Consider the following 24,191-nt stretch of genomic DNA (forward strand, 5'->3'; position numbering starts at 1 on the left):
TACAGTCATCATTCCATTTTACAGATGATGAAACTCAAGCAAGACACCGTAAGTAACTTGTCCAAGATGACAAGCTAATAAATGTTGAAACTGGGATGTCAATCCAGGCAGTCTGGCTCCAGAATCTGTGCTCTCTGGTGTGTTACCTCTCTAATATAAACATGCTCCCCTCCTTCAACCTCACATAGCAATATAGCTGTGAGTAGGTGTGTCATGTTTATCATATGGCTTCTGACATGCGGCCACATGGCCATACCCCATGCGAGGGGAACAGCCTAAGACCCAATAGCTTTATCCAGGTTTGCTACAGAGAGACATCCTCGCTAAGGACAAATGCCCAGAGCACTCACGTGGCTAATGGGGTGCAAGCAGATGATGAGGTGGCTGCCACCGGGAGATGATTAAAAAATCCAACATTAAACCAAGCTGTACTTAGAGCAGACCTGTTTTTAAAGTAGCTTTTCATCAGGGGATAAAATTTTTTCTTGACAATTTCCTTAATGGCAAGAAATGCTGTATGTTGGAAGAACAAAGGAGACCCAAGGGCAAAGAGTAGAAGATTCTCACCAAGGCGGGGCTGGGACGGGGCGGGGGAGGGAGGAGGAAAATTAAACAGGCAGAAGAGAAGATGTGCCCCCCTTTTATTCCTATATAATAATGCTCCAGTGCCTCCCACCCCCACCTTCGCTCCCTGCCTTCTTCTCCAGGGGCACTAACATCAGCCCAGAGCTCATTAAAGTTTAAACAGACTGATCAATACGGACAGAATGGTGAATTGTCCATCTGCAAATTACCAAGCCCTTCATGAATATTTAAGGAACTAAACTAGGAACAGGGAGAAGAGAGAACCCAGGACTTTATTTTTCCCTCTGGAAAAAACTACAAAAGCACCTCTGTCGTTCCTGATCACCAGGATGTAAAACCAGTCAAGTGAAACTAAAAGGGAACAATTCTCAACCAGCATCACTCCTTTTCCCAAGCCAGCAAGCGGACCGCAAACCAAGGCCACTCAAGATAAACGTCTACCCGGCACAACTCAGAGATGCACTAGTCTTGCCTGACTTCCTTCCTTTCTCAGAACCCACCGTGTTCTCAGGCCACTGTGCCTTTGCACATGCAGTTCCCTCTGAACAAAATGAGGTTCCCCTCATTTGTCCACTTGGAAGGCAGGAGAGTCCAGTGACTAAGGGTGCAGCACTGGAGTCAGACTGCCTTTCCTACTTACTAACTGCATGAACTTGAGTAAGTTACCTAATCTTTCTATGCCTTTGTTTCCTCCTCAATAAAATGAGGGTACCTTTATAGGGTCGTTGTGAGGATTTGACTGCATAATGCATGTTAACATGTTTTACACAGCACTGGGCACACCTGAGGGCGCAGTAGAGGTCATCTATGGTTATCAGTGACATCTTCACATTCGGTCACATCTGACTGAATCCTCTGTCTACATGTTCTGCATCCTCCATCCTGTCTACCTGGAGCCCCTCAGTGTTGGCCCCTTCCTCAGCTCTAGCCACAGTCACTTTGCTCCCAGCACATACCACGTTACATCCCAGCTGTCTGTTGGTCTCTGCCATAGACCATGAGCTCCCTAAAGGCAAAGCCTGTGTCTAAAGTTACCCCGACGTTGTCCCTGGCACCAGATGGACACACTATACACACTCAGCAGGTGGGAGCAGGGGAACACATGTGAGAACGCGAGAGTTGAGGCCATACCTTTGTGACGATGCAGCACGCAACCCAGATGTCCTCGGAGGACTGCTCGTGGTGGTTGAACTGAGGCTCCCACTGGTTGATTGGCTGGTCTGCGAAAGCCAAGAGGATACCCCTCTGGTCCACCAGAGCTGCACGGACACTGCCTGTCCCCACGTCCACACCCACGTAGTAGCTCCCGAGTTCCTGATCTCCGCCGGGCATTGCCGTCCCTCCACCTGCGGATATCAAGGGCAAAACCACGTGAAGACCAAGTGGGTCTGCAAAGCCAAGCATGGGACAACTTGAAAGCGGAAATGAAGGGATGCAGCTGATGAACTGGTAGCCATTGATTATTTATTCATCCAACAAAACATTCATTGTTGCCAGTGTGCTAACAGGCACTGAGCTAGGTAGTGGGTGAACAGACAGGCATGGCCTCAGATATGGAGTTTCTGCTCTTGGAAGGGAGTCAGATGGTGAGGATTTACGAACTGCATTAATTATTCAAGCAAAGTCCTGACACTGGGTGAAAAGTGCTATGAGGATAAATAGAGGGTTATAGAGCTGAGAATCTGGAGGCAATAGATATGCATTCTCTTCTCAGTGAATTTGAATCGAAACAAGGACAATGCCCATGGCGCTGAAAAGGAACCTCATCTGCCCAGGCGGCCATTCATTCAAAAAACTATGTACTGAGCACCTATTATGTGCCAACAAGCACTGTAAAAAGTACATACAGCCTCTCTACTCACTACGACTCTACAAGGTGAGACTATTTTTTTTCTTCCAGTTTGATTGAGATATAATTGACATAGAGCACTGTATAAGTTTAAGGTGTACAGCATAATGATTTGGCTTTCATACATTAAGAAGTGATTATCACAATAAGCTTAGTGAATATCTATCATCTCATAGAGATTTAAAAGTAAAGAAACAGAAAAACAAATTTGTGTGATGAGGTATCTTAGGATTTACTCTCTTAACTTTCATATATAAATACAGCAGTGTTCATTCTATGTATCACGTTGCACATTATATTCCTAGCATTTAGTTATCGTATAACCAGAAGTTTGTACCTTTTGACTGCCTTCATCCAATTCCCCTCTCCCCCTGAAGGTGAGTATAGTTAAAAATCTATTTTACAGGTGACTAAGATGAGACGCCAAGAGATATGTAACTTTTCTCTTAATGCTAGGTCCACACACTTAAGAACAGTAAATGCACATTGATGCATTTTATACTGATGGGCAAATAGGTCTCTGAGAAGTTAAAAGATCTAGCCAGCACCACTCAAGAGCAGCCTGGACCCGAGGTCCCACATCTGTCTCATGTCCCTTCCTTTCCTTCTTAGCAGCTTGCGATACAGGTTTGGAGAAGAGGCAAATATACTGCAGCCATGTCAGGAAGTGACTGGGAATTGGGAAGGAGCCTCGAGGGAGACAGGATCAGGAACTTGTTAAACAATCTGTTTTCTTTACAGACCCCTTGCGAGTTACAAGGAAATCTGACCAGAGAACACTCAGGAATTCCTTGGCCTGCACTGCGGCTCTGACTCCCTCTGGTCAGATTAGCCCCCATGACACAGACATCTCACAGAGGCTTTCATTTTCCAGATTGGCCTTTTAAAGAATAAGAACAAGCCCCCAAGATACCCATGCTGGTGAACATGCTACAACTCCCCAGGTGAGCTCGGGGCGGCCTCAGCGCCCAGGGTCTCATTTCAACCGCAGCAGCGCTCTGCACCCTTCCACTTCAAAAAGGTAATGTTTCCTTGGCAAGGTCACACCTGGGAATTCTAAAATGAAGTCAGCCAGCAGATGTTCCATTACAGCTTCCTGGCTATTTATCCCAGTCAAAAACAGCTTCATTACAAGTGATAGCTTCTGACTTGATCACGAAGATTTCCCAAAGGTGTGTGGCCCCCTGTGGTTCACAGGCAGGTGTAGAGGCCAATGGGGAATCTGTAGTTAAGAGCATGTGCTACCTCCGTCTGAGCTTCACAGAGCAACTCCCAGGCTCCAGCCTAAGTGCCTTCTCATCTCCTCGCCCGTATGACCAGTGGCACCAGTTTTCAAACCATGCATTCCTTCAAGCATCCAAAAGGGATATCTTTCCTTCAAGCCATTACTCGGAAAAATTGAAATAAAACAGATCCAAGCAGAGCTGCTCTGTTTGAAGCAAAGATCACCCTTGCCTGGCCCTCTAGCCTGCCCCCAGCAATCGCTCTGCTGGGTCCTTCCTCAGGACTCAGGATGGCTGAAAACCACTGGCTGAGGCCCTCTGCACGGCATTCCAGGCCCTCCAGGAGCTGCCCTCTGCCTGCTGTCCAGCCACATCCACCTCCGTCCTGCCCATTCTCACACCAAGCTCCAGACATCCTGAACCCCTCGCAGGACCGCAGGTGTACCGCACTGCTACGGGACTGTCTCCCCTCGTGCTTCTCTTCCCTTGCTACCTCCCTCCTCTCTTGTGTGCCTGCTGACTTCCATTTCAAGATCTAGCTAAACCACCACCTCTTCAGGAAAGACTGCCTTGCCTCTCTCCACGCCCTGCTGCCACCAGAGTACTGTGCCCCTACTTTCTTTGCCAACTTTTTGAAGACCACTCTGACTGTGAATTTTTTGTTTCTGTGTCCGTCTCCCTTACTGGCCTGAACCTGAAGAAAGGAACTGATTGATTTCTGGATCCCCAGCTCCTACAGTTTCTATATCCCCAAACCAGTACAGTGTCTGGTACATAACTGGTTTTCAATAAATGTTTACGGAATGAACACCTAGATCAGTGAATCCACAGAAAACAAGGATGAACAGGTTCGGGCTTTAATGCTTTAATAGTTGGATTCCTAGGTTTGTACTTACCTGCACTAGTGTTTTTCCTTGATTCTAATCTCTGTATGCTTCATCCATCCAATTAACAAATATTTATTGGATGCTTACAACTACATTTTATTAATTCGGAGACACTCATTTTTTTCACATTTAGCGTCTTCAAAATTAGTGACTGGGCAACGAATGGCATCTTACGACTGATCAGTAGCATGTTCTTTCCTTCTTAGTGGTACATGAAATAATGATGCATTTTGCAATCAATGACTGATATTCAAAGAAATGCGGATTGTGCCAGGCACCCTGCTAAGAGCTGAGGATACAGTGAAGGACAAAACGGGACAGTGCCATGGCTCAGATCTTCCTCGGTCTCTTTATCTGCGAAGAGGAGGAAGCCTGACCGGGCTCGCTGTTCCACCTCCCCGAACTGACCACATACACATCCTCTTGCTGTACTCGGGGTTCCTTCTCTTAGCTTCCCCCTGTCACCACTTGGAAGGGCCCAGGGATGCTGCTCCCCAACACTGATCCTGACAAGCCAACAACTCTCTGTCCTTGGCTAGAACTGTCCAAGATTATTCTAAACACTGGAGGGAGAAACAAGGGGAAAAACACAGGAAATGAAGAATCTATACAAACATTCTGGATTACACAGACCTGGCCAGCCATCATCCAGGCTTCTCTGTACTCCTGCCAGCGCCAGTGACAAAAGAGTCCCCCAGGGGGCTGGCCCAGCTCCTCAGGCCTGGCTCCCTCACTTTTGACTGTCTTCCTCTACAAGGAATTCCTCATCTTACCACCCACTACCCAGACATCCTGATTTACCTCCAATAAAGTCCAAAGAGGCAGATTTCCACTCTGCAGCTGACTCAGGGCTTCCCCCAGCTCTGGGTTTTGGACCCATCTCTTGGCTAAACAGGAAAGAGCCCATCCTTTGGGAGAACCACCACCACCACCCCACCCCCCGCCCCCACACACACACTCGTATGGACAGTGGAGCTTTGCCATTAGACATTAACTCCAGTGCTGCCTGGACCACAGCTGTATCCCCAGTGTTAGCCCAGTGCCTGGCACATAGCACGAACTCACCAAGTCTCTGAGACTCAGTGGACACCTTTAAAACCTATCTTTAGGGAAATAATAAAAGGTACAAATGTACTGTGTATCCGATGCTTTGCTAAGCAGCTTGCTTACGTTCTTAATCCACTTCGTATCCTGACATCGACCCCTGAGGATAATTACTGTTATCATCCCCATTTTACTGATGAGGAAAACGAGTCCTAGACTAGTTAATAACTTGCTCCAGTATGTCATATAACTCGCAAGTGATGGCGTTGAGAGCAATCTCATTCCCTCCGGCTCCCAAATCCCTAACCATTCTCAGGATGATATACTGCCTGATACCCTCCATTCAGTAAATGCCCATTTGCCAAGGACTCTGCTAGGTATTCCTGCCTACTCTGTCTACAACCGGCTAACTCAGAACTCAGGCTGACCACCTTCAGAGACTGACCCTTCCTCAACACCAGGTGGCCTCTCTCTGGCAAACTACCCATTTCTAGACCATTTAACTGAGACATCAGTTGGGAAGAGAGTCAAACCCACGGGAACAAGGGCATCTTACCCTCCCTGCACTGTTCGCACAGACCTCCCAGTTCATGTTTTTGTAAGAAATAGATCCTAATTAAATATTTCAAGTTCACCATGTTTCCCATTACTATAGTTTTAAGTGATCTCTTTATGATTGTTTCCACACCTGGACCCTGAAAGAAGGGAAACAAAGAAGTTCAAGCCCTTAGGCAGCTTCCCTGAAACTCAACCCTGTGAGTTATAAAAACTCTGCCAGAGGAGTTTCTGCAACTCAGATTCCTTGTCTCCCCTTTCTGTGCCCTTTGTTCCTGGGTCATAGGTACTCTCGGCTGTGTCCTAGACTCCAAGCTGTATTCCAGTCCCTCTTGGCCTCAAGAAATAAAGTAACTGCAAAGTGGAAAACATTATTCCCTCTTCCAATTTGTTCTTTTTTTAGAAAAGGATTAGGATCCTCCCGCATGCCTGGCACTTTTACACATGTGTTCATATCTTCTGACTGAAACCCAGTCAAGCTGGTAACCCTATCACCATTTTATATGTTGGTGGGATGGGGAAATTTGCCCTTAGTACCACAAACAGCAAACAACAGCAGCACCTGCATTTGAACCCTGGCCTCTTAAGGCAAGTTTAGGGCTCTTTCTACACACCAACCTAAAAGTGAAAACCAAATCCTTCAAAAACTTCTTCAATATCAATAGCAACAACAAAGGCAGCAACAACTAGCATTTATTAAGCTCTGCTCTGCAAACCGCCCACCTGATCTTGTGATTTCACTTCACCTTTGTAACAATCCCGTGTGGTTGGCACTATGAGCCCATTTTCCAGTTTAGGAGATTGAGGTTCTCAGCAATAAAGCTATTTAACGTCATAGAGCACAAAACCAGAGGAGCTGAGACTCCAGGCCAGGACGGTATGGCTCCAGAGCCCAATGGATGAATGCTGAGAGTCAGAACATTAGTTCCAATTCATTCATTTCAGTCAAAGATAAATTCTCTAAAAACAAAAACAACTAATAGGGAATATAGGGAGGCTGGTCAGATGGAGAAATAAGGACATAGATTGTGAAGGCCAAGGCAAAGAAAAGCTACAGGGAGAAATTCAAGCTGGCTGCACACACGTCCCGAGCCTTACCTAACTTTTCAGTCTATAGGAGGCTCTGAAGGGCAGAAACAGCCTCCCAGCCAAGTCCCCAGCGCAGACTGGACTGGCTTTTAGCCCCTGTTCACCATCAAAAGACTGCTCTGATGGTAAATATGTATGCGGTTCATTAAATAATAGCCTTTACAAATATTATTAGAAATGTGCCACAGAAAACCAGAGGCTTCATGGCTGATTCTTTAACAAACATGCAAGCTGCTCAAAGGCAACGTGAGAAAAGGAAAGAGGGTCACAGACACGGGAGGCTGTTCTCTGCACAACTATCCCAGAGATTCTAAGGGGTCATGCTCAAATACCAGTGCTGAAAACCAACCTCCGGGGATTGTTCTCTTGTATTTTCCTCCTTCTCTTCCCCTAAGTGACCAAAGACTGGTAACAATGTTTCCTAAGACTACAAGGCTCCAAAGTGGATGAGCTTACCTGCAGTCCTATTTCTCAAAGGGCTACTCCTCCAGGACTGACGTGGAAACAGTGTCTGCACATACAGCATCCCAGGGACCTGGGAGGGAGCTCAATATCCTCTCTTGACTTTGATCTTTGGTCTTGGCTGGGAGCTCAAGTACACGAGACCCACACAATTTTTTTTTTTTTATTTAGTTATATTGCAATCAGGGGGTTGGGAGGTTTGGGAAGAAAAAGGTAAGCAATGAGTACACTGGTCAACTTTAGTCTCCTTGACAGAAGGAACTAAATACCACTTTAAACAATGCACACATGCTCTAAGATGGAGAGAAAGTTCGGGATGGGAAGGAAAGCGCTAATCTGGCAATAATATCTCATTCTCCACTGGCTTTACCAAAAATACTCATGGGAGAAAATGTACAGCTTCTTGACAGGTACTTCTCTGAAAGTGAAAGGCTGTCTCCTGCAGCTCCAATCTCATTGTATTCTTTGAACAATGAACTAGGATTGTATAACCGAAGTGCCCAGCACAGTGCCTGATATATGGTACATGCTCAGTAAACGGCAGCAACTATTAGGACTATTAACATGTGCCAACCTTCCCTTTTCACCATCAAATCACCTCTGGACATCTGCAATTACTTAATATGCATGATCTATACCTAGGTATTCTCACCATGTCTAACAGCTCAAATTCCAGTAAACAAATGTTAAGTGCTTTTTCTGTGCCAGGACACTAGGAATAGGAAGCTGAAAAATATATCATTTCTGATTTTAAAGAGCTGACAATTTAATGTAAGAAGCTGATTTCTGAAAGTCAAATGGTGATGCCTCAAGTTATGCCTTGTTGATGTACTTCAAGCTCAACCTAATGCACCTGGTAATATTACACATGGCAGTAAGGGGCTCCAGATTGCCATCGGAATCTCAGCTATACTCTTGAAGCCAAGCATCTTATTCCAACTCCACCTTTCTCTGCAGAATACAGAGACGTTAGCTGGTAAAAGAAGCACCAGTTTATTGTTTTCATCACTGTTCCAATCATTGGATCAGAAACGCAGTATTTTTCAGGATGTTGAGGATCTGCATGCTTTGGACTGAGCCCATTTTTAAAGACAATACGCGGTGACTGGGGGAGGGATGTGTTATTAAATCAGACAGAAGAACGGCTGGCTGTCCTTTTAAATTCAAAGATGGATTCCAACAGGCAGAAAAGGCAAAACTCCCCAAATCCTCATGCCTGCCTCACAATGTGGCAGCCACAGGGATCAACTCTGAGGCAGCCCTGGATGGTGGCCAAAACCCACCACCCTCCAAGAGCCACACAGGCAACAGCACAACAGCTGACGCAAAGAAAACACAAACCCCAACCATGTTGAGGCCAAATGCACAGTATAGGCCCTAACGAAATCATGGATGGAAAATCTGACGCATCAAAGGACATGCCCAAACTCCAAAAACAAACATCACCTCAAAGCAAATTAAACTTTGAGTCTCCCATGTCCTCTTCCATAAAACCTTGCTTACGCTCTCTTCTCTTCAATACTTGTGAGCCAATAAAGCAGCTCCTGACTTGTTAAAATGCCTTCCAAGCCCTTTAATAGCCCTACCAAGCTATTATCTTTGCAGAGAAAGGGAGAGGGGGGCCCACATTTATGACACCTACCCTTCCCTCATTTACAGGGGAGGACACTCAAATCCTGAGAGGAGTGATACCCGGCGGATGGTCACGACGCCTGGAGAGGAAGAAGGTTGTACTCAAATTCAGGTTTGCCTAAGCCAGAGCAGGACTTTTATCCATCCCTGAAATGACTTGGCTTTCCTTCCCTAACCAAGCTGCTTTCATCCTGGACACACTCAGAACACAATTACAAGTCTGTTCATCCTGTGAAAACTTCTCAGACACTCAACCATCAGAAACGCCCCCTCCATACTCTGATTAATAACCACCACCTATGTCACTATAAATGCTACTGTGAGAAACATTAGATATTAACTGAGAATGTTCTGGCCCCCTACTTCCTTCTACCTGGAGACAAGCACAGCGTGTGTCATGCAGTAATAGGGGAATTCCTGGGATGTGAGGGAGGGAGAAATTATTAATGTATAAAATAGTCAAATACCTTTTGAAATAAAAAGCCTCTAAAAACTCTCCGTCCCTGGAGAGTTCTAGAAGCACCATCAGCAAGCCTCTCTTGTGTGTAAAGCACTGCACCCCTTCCCAGGTCAATCATCCTCCTTGACCCAGAGCCCCATTCCCACAGACACATGCACGGAGGGGAGAAGAAAGATGGGGTCTATCTTTCACAAACCCAATTCACAGCCTGAGTTCACTAAAAGCCAAAGCCTGAATCTGACGGCCTCTTACTCTCATGCCAGGACCCTGGAAGCAGAAAAGTGGCAGAACAGACACACAGAGAGCCAGGGCTGGTGTCCTGATTCTAAATGCAAAGTTATTATAGTTTAACCCCATAAGCCAATGACAAAGCTATGCACATAACAGGGAAAATTACAGGCAAACTTAGTGATTTTTTATTGTCAAGTGGACTCTTCTTTGTAATACATGAATTCCTACCTCTCTTGGAGTTCTGAACAATTTGTTAAATATATATGTAGTTTATCTCCCTCTTTCACTTTCTTCTCCAAGAGGCTGCTGTTGATTTGTTGACATAATTAACTATAAAATAATATTCTACAGAACTAATCAGACCTTCAAAGCAATATCATTATCATTAGCATATTGGCCCAAATCCACAGCTTTTCTCAGAAAGTCACTCAAATAAAAACAACAGAAGAACCCACCAACCTTGATGACTGCTGTCAGATGTCAGTAAATTCAGGAAGGGCTCAGGGCAGTACAGTATTAGGTTGAGCAACAAAATCCAGTCCCTGCACCATCTTGCAAAATTCCTCCCTTGAAGACAGCGCCCAGCCTGAGGCTGGCTGAGGCCTCTGGTCTAGTCTTGTGTTTACCTGTTTATCAAGAATGGCCAGGTGGCTTCAAGGCCCAGGGTGAAAGGCCTAAAGAATGAGTTACTGGAAGATTATTGGACAGCTTGCCCCTCCAGAAACACGCCCTATTAAAATTGCCAAGAGCTACACCGTAAGCTTAAACACCATCAGTACTGCCTCTGCCCAAAGTAAGGCCCAAGTTCTTTCTTTGGCCCACAAGGCCCTCAACGCTACAGCTCTGCCTGTGCCTCTCACCTTACCTCCCTGCCTCCTCCCTGACTGCAACCCCTGAGGCTCCAACTCTACAAAGCTACTAGCAGTCCCTCAAATGAAGGTTTGGTGCCTCTGTTCATACTGTTCTCTCCTCCTTGTGATGGAGGAAATAAAAACTTGCAGTTCACAGAAAAAGACATATAATGCATACATGTCAACCTTCAGCCTCACAAATAATAGAGGGAAATGCAAATCAAAAGAATACTGAGATACAATTGTACACCTTAAAAAATGGGAAGAAAATGAAAATGCTAGTACCCATCTTTGGCAAGAGTTTGGGGAAAAAGGCAGTTTCAGACACTTTTAGTGGGAGAATAATTGGTTCAACCTCCTTTCTGTTTTCAAAATCTACCCTTTTACCCAAGAGTTGAACTTCTAAGCATTTAAGATTGGCTCATCTAAAAGATGTATACAAAAATGTCCATTTCAACTTTCTTTTTTTTAAAGGCAAGGGCACACTCACAAAAACCCTGGAAACAAATTCAATGTTTATTTATAGGGGAATTGCTAAAACTGATACAGAAGCAGCTGTTAAAAACAATGAAAAACTAAAGAAAATTGCTAATTATATGTTATTAAGTAAAAATGCAAGTTCTTAGACACCATAGTATGAACGCATTTGTATTAACTCTGTAAACAGGAAAAGCAGCAGTGGTTCTCAAACTGTGATCTCCAGAGGAGCAGCAACAGCATCGCCAGTGAACATGTTAGAAATGCAAATTCGGGCTTCCCTAGTGGCGCAGCGGTCGAGAGTCCGCCTGCCAATGCAGGGGACATGGGTTCGTGCCCCGGTCCGGGAAGATCCCACATGCCGCGGAGCGGCTGGGCCCGTGAGCCATGGCCGCTGAGCCTGTGCGTCCAGAGCCTGTGCTCCGCAATGGGAGAGGCCACAGCAGTGAGAGGCCTGCGTACCGCAAAAAAAAAAAAAAAAGAAAAGAAAGAAATGCAAATTCTCAGGCTCCAGCCCAGATCTACTGATTCAGAAACTCTGGGGAGTGCGGCTCACATCTGCCAGGCTACCCTGACAGATGCTAAAGTTTGAGAACCACTGTATTGTATAAGGACCTAACATACAAAACTTCAGGAAGAATATGCAAAAGCCTGCTTACTGCAGTGACATCTAGGGAAAAGAAATGCGGTGGAAGCTTGAAGGGCAATTTTTAACTTCCCCTCTCTGTGCTGTTTGAATTTTCACAACACGCAGCTAGTACTATAATAAGAAGAAAGATCCTCGTACTGAGTTGAATTCTACTTTATATGGCTTCCACCCTCTAGTCCTCATTTTTATCCCACGGGATCAGCCACCTAACCTCCTTTGGGTGAGCTATCCCTTCAAACGTTTTAAGATGACTCTCACGACCTCCTGAGTTTTCTTTCCTCTTTGCTATATACTTTTAGCTCCTATAACCCCTCCATGCCGTGGCTTTTCCTAAAATAAAGAGGGAGGAAGAAGGGATACGGGGCACTTGGTACATTTAACAAGAATGATCTTCAGATACCCATGTTCCCACATGATGCTGTGTGGAGATGAGGGAAGCTGGGCTAGTAGCCCACCGTGAGCACACAGCAGGTCTTCTCTACCTTCCTGGAGGCCCCCTAGATGCAATACATGTTGGGACAAATCAGTAGCCCATCCAGCCCAATACCCAATCTCGGACACTAACATCAGAACAACTTGTTCAGGAGAAAAGGGAAGGGGACCTGGGGTGTCTTCACAAAGTGCCTTTGAAGGTGGGCTTTGAGGTAGCCCTCTTCAAATACCCTACTCTTCCTTTAATAGGTCCCTAGAAATTAGCGTTATCTATTAATATGTCCTGTCAATATGTATCTTCACATGAATCGCAATGTTTCTCAAACTCATATTTTGTGCCAACCCTCGTCTTGGATCAACAGATTTTGCGTGAGCATTTTCTCTCTTCCAGGACTGGTACTAGTGACTTAGTAGACAGCTTTGCTGATCCTCCCAACAACTCTGGAGGGTCCACAACCCAGAGATGGGGTAACTAAGGTTCTGTGCATTTAGGTCACTTGCCCAATGTCACAGAGTCAGTAAAAAACAGAGAGGGTCTTCAACCCCATGCTCTGTCCACTATGTCACATGATGATTTAAAACAGCCGACCAACAGCCACACTCTAATATCAAAGTTGGCCACGTAATTCTACAATCCCAGAATTTGGTAAACTACATTGAGTTTGGTGTATATAAATCATGCTTGATTTTATAATTTGCCTTCTCAACTTTCATCCCCCATAGCCGATCAGTAACTGAGTCCCTTCTTAATCTCTTCATCCCATGGCCAGTGTAGCAGAATTCAAGATACTCAGCTCTCAGCCTGGTCTGCAACAGATTTCAGTGTAACTCAGCCCAAAATCCAGATTGCCCAAGGGACTGGCAACACATACATTTAGCCTGAATGATTTCTACTTTATTTTTCCACTCTGCCTAAACCCAGCCCACACACACAGCACTGCATATGTACCTGCTGAATGAACTCTGCTTCATTTTGTCATCCATGTTGTTAAGAACTTTCTAAATAATTTAAGTTGATGAAGGGGTTATAGGACCTCCAGGGTCCTATATAAATCCCTTCCTCATAACCTCAAATAGTCCCTTTTAAAATTTTCTTCAAAAATTCCAGTTGAGGACCTCCACTTCTAGCCAAGATGGAGTAACAGGCACCATATTTACCTTCCCACCTAAAACAACTAAAATAATGAATACAGGAAACTAAGGTTCTCGGGACACTGGACATCAGGCAAAAAAACTACAGTAATCTCAAAGAGATGGGGAAAAAATGAGGTATCCTAAAACTGCTCAAGCTTAATGCCTGGGACAGAGGACACAGAAGAGGAAATCCATACCAAGCCCTGCAGTTTCCCGAATTGAGGAGCCAGAGCTAGAGGTCTAAGTAGAACAAGGACGCTAGAATTCTTGGGGCAAAGTACAAGACAGGAGAGAAATGCACAGGAGGGTGTGCTCCTGAAGTATTCAGGAGAGTACCAATCACTGTATGTATGTGAGGAAACTATCTGAGCCAGAAGCACTCAAAAGGATCACAGAGAACAATCAGTGGATTTCACACAGGGCCATGAATAGTGCCTATTCAGACCAGCCAGTGTGGAAAACCTCATAATTAACAGGGCATGGGGTAGAGTACACAGAAGGGTTTTACCTCAGCAGTGAAGAAGAATTAGCCCTACTCAACAAAGCTTAAAGCAAGACTCAAAAGGATAGAACTGTTTCCAAATAACTTACTCATGCCCCAAAACAAAGCTCAAGTGTATTTATAGAAATACAAAAAATATCTAGCACTGAAAAGGGTAAAATACATAATGTCTGATATTCAACCAAAAATTACCAGGCATGCAGAGAAGCAGGAAAATACTACTAAAATGAGAAACATCAATGGACACTGACCTAGAATTGACACATTTGATGGAACTAGTAGACACATATTAAAACAGCTATCATACCTGAATTTCATATGTTCAAAAAGCTAAAGGAAAGAGTGAACTTAAAAGTTCACACATGCAAGATTTCAAAAAAGACTCAAGTTGAGATTCTAGAAATGAAAACTAAAATGTTTGAGATGAAAAGTTAACTATATGAGATTAGATAACACAGAAGATTAGTAACCTTCAAGACACAGTAATAGAAGCTATCTAAAATATATCAAAGAGAAAAAAAGATTTTGAAAAAATAAACAGAGCATCAGTGAGCTGTGGAAAAATTTCAAGTGGCCTAATATATGTGAAATGGGAATACCTGAAAGAGAGAACAAAGAAGGGACCAGGAGAAATATATGAGACATAATGGACACAAATTTTCCAAATCTGATGAAAACTATAAACCCATATAATCAAGAATATCAATGAACCCCAAGCACAAGAAATATAAAGAAAACTAAACCAAGAAACATCATAATTAAATTGTTCAAAACCAATGATAAAGAGAAAAACTTAAAAGCAGTCAGGGTGGGGGGTGGCAGATGACGCAAAAAAGAAAAAAAACTCACGAGAATGACAATGGATTTCTTATCAGAAATAATGCAAGCTATGAGACAGTAGAGCAAGATCTTTGAAGGACTAAAAGAAAAAAACTTTATATCTACAATTCTTTACGCTGTGAAAAAATCTTTCAGAACTAAAGCTGAAATAAAGACTTTATCAGACATACCAAAAATGACATACCAAAATTCACCACCAGCAGAACTGCACCACAAGAAGTGGGGCAAAATAATATCACATGGAAATCTGGATCCATAAAATGCAAGGAAGAGCATAAAGGTAACTATGTGGTACATATAAAGACTTCTAAATATTTTTTGAATGTCTTAAAAAGAGAGTTGCTTAAAACTAAAATAATAACCATGTATTGTGGGGTTTAAAACATATATGGAAGTAAAATATACAACATGAAATAGCAGTAGCACAAAGGCTATGAGACAAGAATTAGAAATACATTGTTATATGGTTTTATATTACATATGAAGTGGTATAATACCACTTGAAAGTTGACTCTGATAAATTAAAGATGTACACTATAAACCTTAAAGCAACCACTAAAATAATATCTGAGAAAAGGATATGCCTAATTAGCCAATAAAGGGGGAAAATGGAATTTAAAAAAATTAATCTAAAAGAAGACAAAAAAAGAGAGAAAAGAGACCAAGAAACAGATGGAACAAATAGAAAAAAAAAAAGCAAGATGATATGTTTAAAACAAACCATATGAATTGCATTATATATAGTCTAAACACTCTAATTAAAAAGCAGAGATTGTTAGGTCTTGCTTTGTTACCCAGTCTAACTATATGCTGCCTATAAGAAGCCCACTTTAAATATAAGGAGACAAATAGGTTAAAAAGCAGAAGGAAGAAAAGATATACCATAAAAGAGCAATCAAAAGAAAGCTGAAGTTTGCTGTATTAACATAACATTAAGTAGATTTTAAAGCAAAAATATTATCAGGAATAATGATTAAGTAGCTATCAGAGCAAAACATATCATCAGAAATTATGAAATAATAAAGGGGATGATTCACCAAGATGACCTAAAAATCCTAAATATTAATGCACATAATAACAGAGCATCAGAATACATAAAGCAAAATCTGATAGAACTGCAAGGAGAAATGCATATGTCTACAATTATCATGAGAGAATTAAATATGTCACGTAATAATTGGTAGAACAGATAGACAGAAAATTAGCAAGTATATAAAACATTAAGAGTAGTCAATGAAGCTGCCTAATTGACATGTAAAAAGCACTCTACCCAACAGGAGGAGACTACACATTCTTTTCAAGTGTACGCGGAACATTTACCAAGACAGACCACATTCTGAGCCATGAAACAAGTCTCAAAAAGTTAAAAGGATTCAAGTCATACAAAGTACTCTCTGTGACTACAGCGGAATTAAAAGTCAATAATAGTTAGATATGTGGAACATCCTCAAATATTTGGAAACTGAATAACACACTTCTATATAACCATAGGTCAAAAAGACATTAAAAACAACTAGAAAGTATATTCACTGAATGAAAATAAAAACAGCAAAAGTTGTGGGATGCAGTTGAAGCAATACTTAGAAATTTACAGCATCAAATGCCTATCTTAGAAAAGTCTCAAGTAAATGACCTTAATTTCCACCTTAATAAATTAGAAAGAAATGAGTAAGAGGAGCCCAAAGTTAACAGAAGAAAGGAAATAATAAATTTTAGAGCAGAAATCAGTAAGTTAAAGAAGAAAAGGAAAACAATAAAGAAAATAAATGAAACCAAAAGCTGGTTCTTTGAGATGATCAATAATATTAATAAATTTCTGGCCAGAATGATCAAGAAAATAAAGAGAAAAGAGACAACCAGTCTTAGGAATGAGGAGATGAAATTACAACAGATTCTATAAATATTAAAATGATAATAAGGGGATATTATGAGCAACTTAGATGATATGTACAAATTCCTTGAAATACACAAACTATCAAACCTCATTCAAGGAGAAACAGATAATCTGAATAGTCCTATATTATTAAATCAGTTGACTTCTCCTTCTCCCCCATAAAAAAACTCCAAGCCCAATGGCTTTACTGATGAATTCTACTAGATATTTAAGAAAAGAAATAATGGCAATTCTACACAAATTCTTACAGAAAACTGAAAAGAAGGAAATACTTGCCTGTTCATTCTATGAGGCCAGAATTATCTTGATAACAAAACTTAAAATACAAGGAAAGAAACTATATCAATACCCATCATTAACACAGATGCAAATATTCTTAAAATTTTAGCAAATAGAACAGAATCCAACAAAATATAAAAAGGATAATATAGGTCCTGGGATTTATCTCAGGAATACAAAGTTAATTTAACATTCCCCCCCAAAAAAATGAATGTAATTAATCATATTAAGAGTCTGAAAAATGATGATCTCAATAGTTACAGAAAAAAGCAACTGACAAAATACAATACCCATTCTTCATTTAAAAAAAACAAAGAAAAAAACGTTTCAGCAAAGATGGAATAGAATGGAACTTCCTAAAACCCTTTCAGCAAAGATGGAATAGAATGGAACTTCCTAAACCTGATAAAGAGCTTCTACAAAAAATATACAACTAACATCATAAATCATAATGCTGAAGATATGAATGCTTTTCCCTAAGCTCAGGAACAAGGCAAGACATTTGCTCTCACCACTTCTACACAACACTGCGTGGAGATTCTAGCCAGCGCACTATAGCAAGAAAAATAAAAGACATCCTCATTGAAAGGAAGAAGTAAAACTGTCTTTATTCACAGATAACATGATCACATAAAGAATCTGATGGTACCCACAAAAAAGCTATTAGAGCTAATAAGTCAGTTAGCAAGATGGCAGGATACATGATCAATATATAAGTAGTAACAAACAATTGAAAGTTGAAATCTAAGAAGACAGTACTGTTTACAATAGCGTCAAAAAATGTGAAATACCTACAGATAACCTGACAAAGACCCATCTACTGAAAGCTAAGACACTGCTGAGAGAAATTAAGGAAGACCTAAATAAATGAACAGATATACTGTGTCCATGGGTCAGAAAACTCAATATTTTAGAAGTCAATTCTCTCCCCAAACTAATGTATAAATTAAATAAAGTTCCAATTCAAATCTCAACAGGCCTTTATTTTGAATCTGACAAAATGACTGTAAAATGGAAATGTAACAGATGCAGAATAACCAATGTAACTTTTAAAAAGAACAAAGTTGAAGGACTTATACTACCTGATTTTAATACTTATTACAAAACTACAGTCATCAAAACTAAGTGGTACTAGCATTAAAACAAACAAAGAAATCAATGGAACAAAATAAAACATCCAAAAATGGGCCCACATATACACATGGTAAATTGATTCTGATCAAAGGTACAAAGAGAATTCAATGGAGAAAGGATAGATTTTTTTAGCAAATGGCGCTGGAACAACTGATACCATATGAAAAAAATAAACTTTGTCCACATCTGGTTCTACAGGTTAACATGAAATGGATCCTGGATTTAATGTAAAATAAAAAACAATAAAGCTTCTTAAAAGAAAAATGGGAGAAAATATTTGAGATCTCAGGCTAGGCATGATTTCTAAGATACCAAAACCATGATCCATAAAGGAATAAATTGATAAAATTTACATTATCAAAATTACAAATTGATAAATTAGACTTCAGCAAAATTAAGAACTCTGCTTTTCAAAAGACACTGCTAAGAAAATGAAAATATAAGCCACGAAATGGGATAAAATATTTGCAAATCACAGCTGTGATAAAGAACTTATTAATGAGAATATATATGAAAACCTCTTGGGCTTCCCTGGTGGCGCAGTGGTTGAGAGTCCGCCTGCTGATGCAGTGGACACGGGTTCGTGCCCCGGTGCGGGAAGATCCCACATGCCGCGGAGCGGCTAGGCCCGTGAGCCATGGCCGCGGAGCCTGCGCGTCCGGAGCCTGTGCTCCGCAACGGGCGAGGCCACAACAGTGAAAGGCCCGCATACCGCAAAAAACAACAACAAAAAAAACCTCTTGAAAGTCAATAAGGAAACAAACAGCCCATTTTTAAAAAGTGGACAAAAGAAATAAACACTTCAGCCAAGAAGATATATGAAATATATACAGGGAAATAAGCAACATGATAAGAAGTTTGAAATTATTAGTCATTAGGGAAGTGCACAATAGAACCCCATGAGAGGATTCCACATTATTAGAATAGCTAAAATTTAAAAGAGTGATCACACTAGTTGGAGCAACTGGAATCACTTTGAAATACGGTTTGGCTGTTTCTTAAGTTCAATATACACCTACCATGTGAACTAGCTGTTCCACTTTTAAGTATTTAACTAATAGAAATGAAGGCTGTACAAAGACATTTATACAAATATGGATACCGGCTTTATTTGTAGTAGCCAAAAAGCAGCAAATAATCCAAATGTCCATCAGTGGGTTAGTGGATAAACTAAATATGGTACAGTTGTACTCAGAAAAAAAAAAAAACACAACACTATGCATGCACACATAACCTGGATAAACTCAAGAGGATTATGCTAAGGAAAAGCCACCGCACACAAAAGATACATATTGTATGACCCCACAGATAAAATCCTAAAAGAGTTTAAATAGTGACAGAAACAACTCACTGGTTCTTGGAGGGATTAGAAAGGGGCATGAGCAATCTTTGGGGGTATTAGAAATGTTCTTTATCTTGATTGTAATGATGGTTTCATGGATAAATACATACGTTGAAACTTCTCAAATTAGACACTTTATATATGTACAGTTTACTGTATGTCACGTATACCTCAATAAAGCTGTTGAAAAATATCCTAGTGGGGAATGCCTTTTCTTTCCTGTGGTACCTTGACTGCTACATCCTTTCTTCATCCCCTACATTCAATCAGTAATTAATTCCTACCCATTCTATTCTAATCTCTCTCCTCTAGTCACATAGCTACTACACTAACCCATCTCTCACCTGCATTATAATAGCCTCTCTCCAATCTTCACCACTCCAATTCATTCTCCACCCTGCAGCCAGAATTAACTTTCTAAAACACAAATCTGACAGTGTCACTTCAATAGCTGCTGCTTGCTCTGGAGATGCATTTCAAACTCCCTTAACCTGATTCACCTGACCTTCCCTGATCTGGGCTTTTCACTCTCCCAAACCTCCTTTCTGGTGATTTCCCCTTACCCTTTCCAGTCCGCCCATACTAATCAACAATGCACCAGACTTGCATAGCTTTGCCCATGCTGTTCCAAGTCAGATAATCCCCTTTCCTCTGTCTTTCTCCAACCCAATCACACCGATGCTTTGCAACTCAACTTGGGTATTATCTCCTCTGAGAAGTTTTCAATAAAAGCCTATATTGGGCCATTTGGACTTCTCTCAACTCCTGAGAATTTTTTTTTTAATTTTTATTGGAGTATACTTGATTTACAACATTATGTTAGTTTCAAGTGTACAGCAAAGTGAATCAGTTCTACATATACATCTATCCACTCTTTTTTTAGATTCTTTTCCCATACAGCCCATTAGAGAGGAGAATCTTCTTCTACCTTGCTACAGCACTAAGCTCACTATCATATAATCTCCCTTGCCAGACGAGACAGAAGCAGACTGGATGAAAGCTTGAAAGCAAAGACCAAGTCTTGTTCATCCTTGCTTTCCCAGAGCCTACCACAATGCCAGGCCAAGAACACATTCCCAAATTAGTGAACAAACAAATGAACACAAGAGCTGGTTTGGATGACCGTCTCTTACATCCGCTGGGTTGACTCTAAATTCCACCTTATAAAAATATGCGCAGGTAAGAGGCTGAATAATCTCTGTAGTACATTCTGGTAAAATAATTATTTCAAATACTTTGCGTCGGGGGGGGGGTCCCACTCTGGCTGTGAGCTTAAGGGTAAGATTCACTACCTCAAACTGTTTTCAGAACCAGCTGGTAATTGACTGTGATTTGAACCAAGTGAAAGGTTAGGGAAAGAGAACCAGATTCCAGGAAAAGACAAGGCCCACAGTAAAAATTAACACAGCCTGGAAGAAGGCTCGGTCTCCTCCCAGTAAACTTCTTAATTTCATCCAGAAAGACACAGATCTCCACCCTCTGGGTTACTCCTTTCTCCCAATACACATGTTTTGACTTCCAAATCCAGCAGGGAGGCTCCCAACCTCCCTCCCCCTCAAAATCCATCTCCAGGCCCTTCTCACCCTCTGTTCCCTCAATCATCCTTAATAAGAGTTCTTGGAGCCTCCCACCAGGAGGCCCTCCTCAGCTGGCTCCCTCCAAGAGCCAGGCCAGTGGCCACCAAGTCAAAAGCCAACCACAGGACCTCATTAACAGGAGATTCCCAGAAGACCAGGAGGAGTCAAAAGGCTGGAAGACCCAGCTGGCAACTTAAAAAGTACAATTTCAGGATATGCAGTCGGTGGATCATAGGAAAGAGGGGAAAAGCAAGCAAAACAAAACAAAGCAGAATTCTACCATCTATATACCAGTTACAAACTAAGAGAAGGCTTGCCTTCTTTCTTACTGACTTGTGGTTCAAAAGCATAATCACTCTCTCCCTCCTGATATCCTATTTTAAAAAGTAACCTAATAATGACTGCTCTTCCCTATCTTGGAAATGACTTGACTTTTTAATTTAGAGACGAAATTAGTTAAGACATGAGAAGTGCTTTAGTGGAAAATAGCCAATGATTAGGGAAATTCACCATTTTGCATCTTGTTCATCTTAAAAAGAAAGGACTTTAATAAAAATAGAAAGACACTCCTAGGCCTTTCCTACCCAGGATAACTGTAGCCAAAGAGCATTATACCATCTAAACTAAATTGCACCTCAAACATTACCATAAGCTGCTGAAAGCTACAAGCAGCACTGGCCTTAAATGCCTTAGGTAGCCAGACTGGAATTAAAAGGTTCAAAAATGCCTGGGGAAATGTCCTAAAATACGGTGGGAAGGGGGGAAAGAGAAAATTAACATAGTTAACTGGATAGTGATGACAGGGGACCCCGGGTTCCAGACATCTCCTAGGCAGCGTTGGGGATGCAGTAAAGGCCCACCCTTCTCTTGAGTGGCCATACGCCTCACCCAGGAGCGGACACAGTGGACTCAACAAGGTCTCGGGGGCCAACGCACGGCTGGCGTTGGCGGTAAGACTCGGGCGGCCAGAGGAGGAAGAGGAGGCAGCGACTGCGGGAAAGGGGAGGGAGGCTTGGGCCCGGGTGCGCTCTCGAGCTGGAGAACGTGCGCGCTGCGAGCCTGCGCTTTTGCTAAAGCCCGTGATACACACGTGGGACTGGGCGGAGGGTCACTTACTTGTCCAATCTGAAATTACATTTTAGCTAGCGCGACCCTGCCGATAACCGCGCGGAGCCGCACCAAGCCTCGGTTGGGCGGTCCGACCCGCCCTCCACGCGGCCCCGCCCCCGCCCCCGCCGGCCACGGCCCCTGTAAAACTCGCCCCGATTGGCCCTTTGAACGGGACCCGGGATTGGCCCGCGCCTGCGCCCTGCCGTGGCCGCCTGCGCCCTGCCGTGGCCTCCTGCGGCGGTCGCCTGTCGGTTGGAGTGGACTGCATCCTCTTCCGGTTTCTTCCCGCCTCCCCGAGGGGGGTTTTTTTTTTTTTTTTTTTTTTTTTTTTTTTTTGGTACGCGGGCCTCTCACTGTTCTGGCGTCTCCCGTTGCGGAGCACAGGCTCCAGACGCACAGGCTCAGCGGCCATGGCTCACAGGCCTAGCCGCTCCGTGGCATGTGGGATCCTCCCAGACCAGGGCACGAACCCGTATCCCTTGCATCGGCAGGCGGACTCTCAACCACTGCGCCACCAGGGAAGGCCTACCCTGAGCTTTTAAAGGCCTGAAGTGGGCTCTGTCCTCTCAGGCCGAGAGTTTCCTAGTCTGGGGGCTCTTCTCGCAGAACTCACCCATGCAGACTCCCCTCAGCCGCTGTTGGGTACGTGTCTGACGTGTATCCTGTAACTTCGCTTCTCAACCATGCACTGAACACCAAGACTCTTGCAGACAGGTGTTAAAATAAAGAAATTAATAATAATAATATTTATTGAATGCTTACTTTGCATGAGGTCTTGTTCCCGAGATACTTTACGAAAATGTTCTCAACCAATTTTGTGAACAACCTTCTGAAAAGGTGTCAGTTTGTAAATGTACAAAACAAATGAACCTCAGCCTCTAAGGAAGTTACAGTCTGGTGGGTCCTGGACACACCTATGTCATTTAATCTTCATGATCCTTACCTTTCCAGTTAGCTAGGTACTATTTGTCCATAGTTTACAGATGCAAAGAGTAGGAAACGTTTTTTAGCTTGTTTTGAGACTCACAATAAGTAACAGGAGGGAAGATTCCAACCTGAGCTCAAATATAAGCCATGTCTATTAAAAAGGCAGGCTCCCAAGCTGATGGGACTGAGATTTGGAAGACAGTTTAAGAAGTCTAAACTCTTTATTTTCCTAGAAAAGGAGACTGAGGTGCCGTAAAAGGAAGTGATTTTCGAAGGACACACTGGTCATGAGAGGTAAGCCTCGGTAATAACTGATTTCACAGAACTGGATATGGGCCATGTGCATGATAGTCACACTGCTATCCTCATAACAACCCCAAATACATGCTCTCATCTTGGTCTTACAGGCGAGGATAGTAGCTCAGTGGGGCTGAGGCCACGTGATTAGCTGCATCTGCTAGGGGCCCTGGTTTGGGGATGCCGGAGGAAGAAATTTTCCTCTATCCTTCTAGGTTCTTCTGCTGGTCTAAGAATTAAATTGACATTATGAACGGGAGAAAATCAGATGAAAGTTTAATAACGTGTACATGGGAGAGACCCAGCAAAACTGAGTAACTCTGTAAAGACATCTTCCACTAAAGACAAAAAAAGGGTGTAGGGGGTAATGGTTTATGTCTTCAAAAGGGAGGAAGGCAGTTTACGTGAAGATGGAAAAGCAAATGTTTGGTAAACAAATGTTTGCTGGGTGTGCTAAGACAGTGGGACACAGGAATTTAAAAAAACCAAACAAAAAAACCTTCCTAGATTCCTCTCGGTCTACCATATCTAGTTCATACTATAGTACAACGATAGCTGTCTTCCTGGAAGAGGTCCTCTGTCTACATTCTTTAGGCAGCTAAGGAGGACATCACAGTTTCTTCCTGAGTCTTTTTGGGCCTTGATTGTTTTCAGCTGTAAATAATTCACGTGCCAAAGAGACATTTTGGGGTGGCAAGTTTTGCTCCCGTACAGGGTCATTTTCTTTCT

The 24,191-nt window shown here is 42.5% G+C and overlaps 1 protein-coding gene across 13 annotated transcripts in view; it reads right to left on the reverse strand.

Moving 5' to 3' along the window:
* Positions 1-22,352, reverse strand: part of FGGY (FGGY carbohydrate kinase domain containing) — a 455,489-nt gene extending 433,137 nt beyond the window's left edge. For 8 of the 13 annotated variants that reach the window (XM_027108362.1, XM_027108360.1, XM_027108369.1 and 5 more), the window contains exons 1-2: positions 7,689-7,707; positions 1,717-1,931 (exon numbers count right to left, since the gene is read on the reverse strand). In XM_027108362.1, the coding sequence (XP_026964163.1) occupies positions 1,717-1,917 (201 nt within the window). In that variant the 5' untranslated portion in view covers positions 1,918-1,931; positions 7,689-7,707. Of the gene's footprint in view, positions 1-1,716; positions 1,932-7,688; positions 7,783-10,476; positions 10,556-22,244 lie in introns of those variants that run through there. The other 5 variants (XM_027108371.1, XM_027108363.1, XM_027108364.1 and 2 more) reach the window with 5 other exon arrangements.
* Between the last annotated feature and the right edge of the window lie 1,839 nt (positions 22,353-24,191).

The sequence above is a fragment of the Aethalodelphis obliquidens genome, unplaced genomic scaffold, assembly GCF_003676395.1.
Source record: "Aethalodelphis obliquidens isolate GAN/ISIS:26980383/991018 unplaced genomic scaffold, ASM367639v1 scaffold9, whole genome shotgun sequence".
In the NCBI taxonomy this organism is placed as follows: Eukaryota; Metazoa; Chordata; class Mammalia; order Artiodactyla; family Delphinidae; genus Aethalodelphis; species Aethalodelphis obliquidens.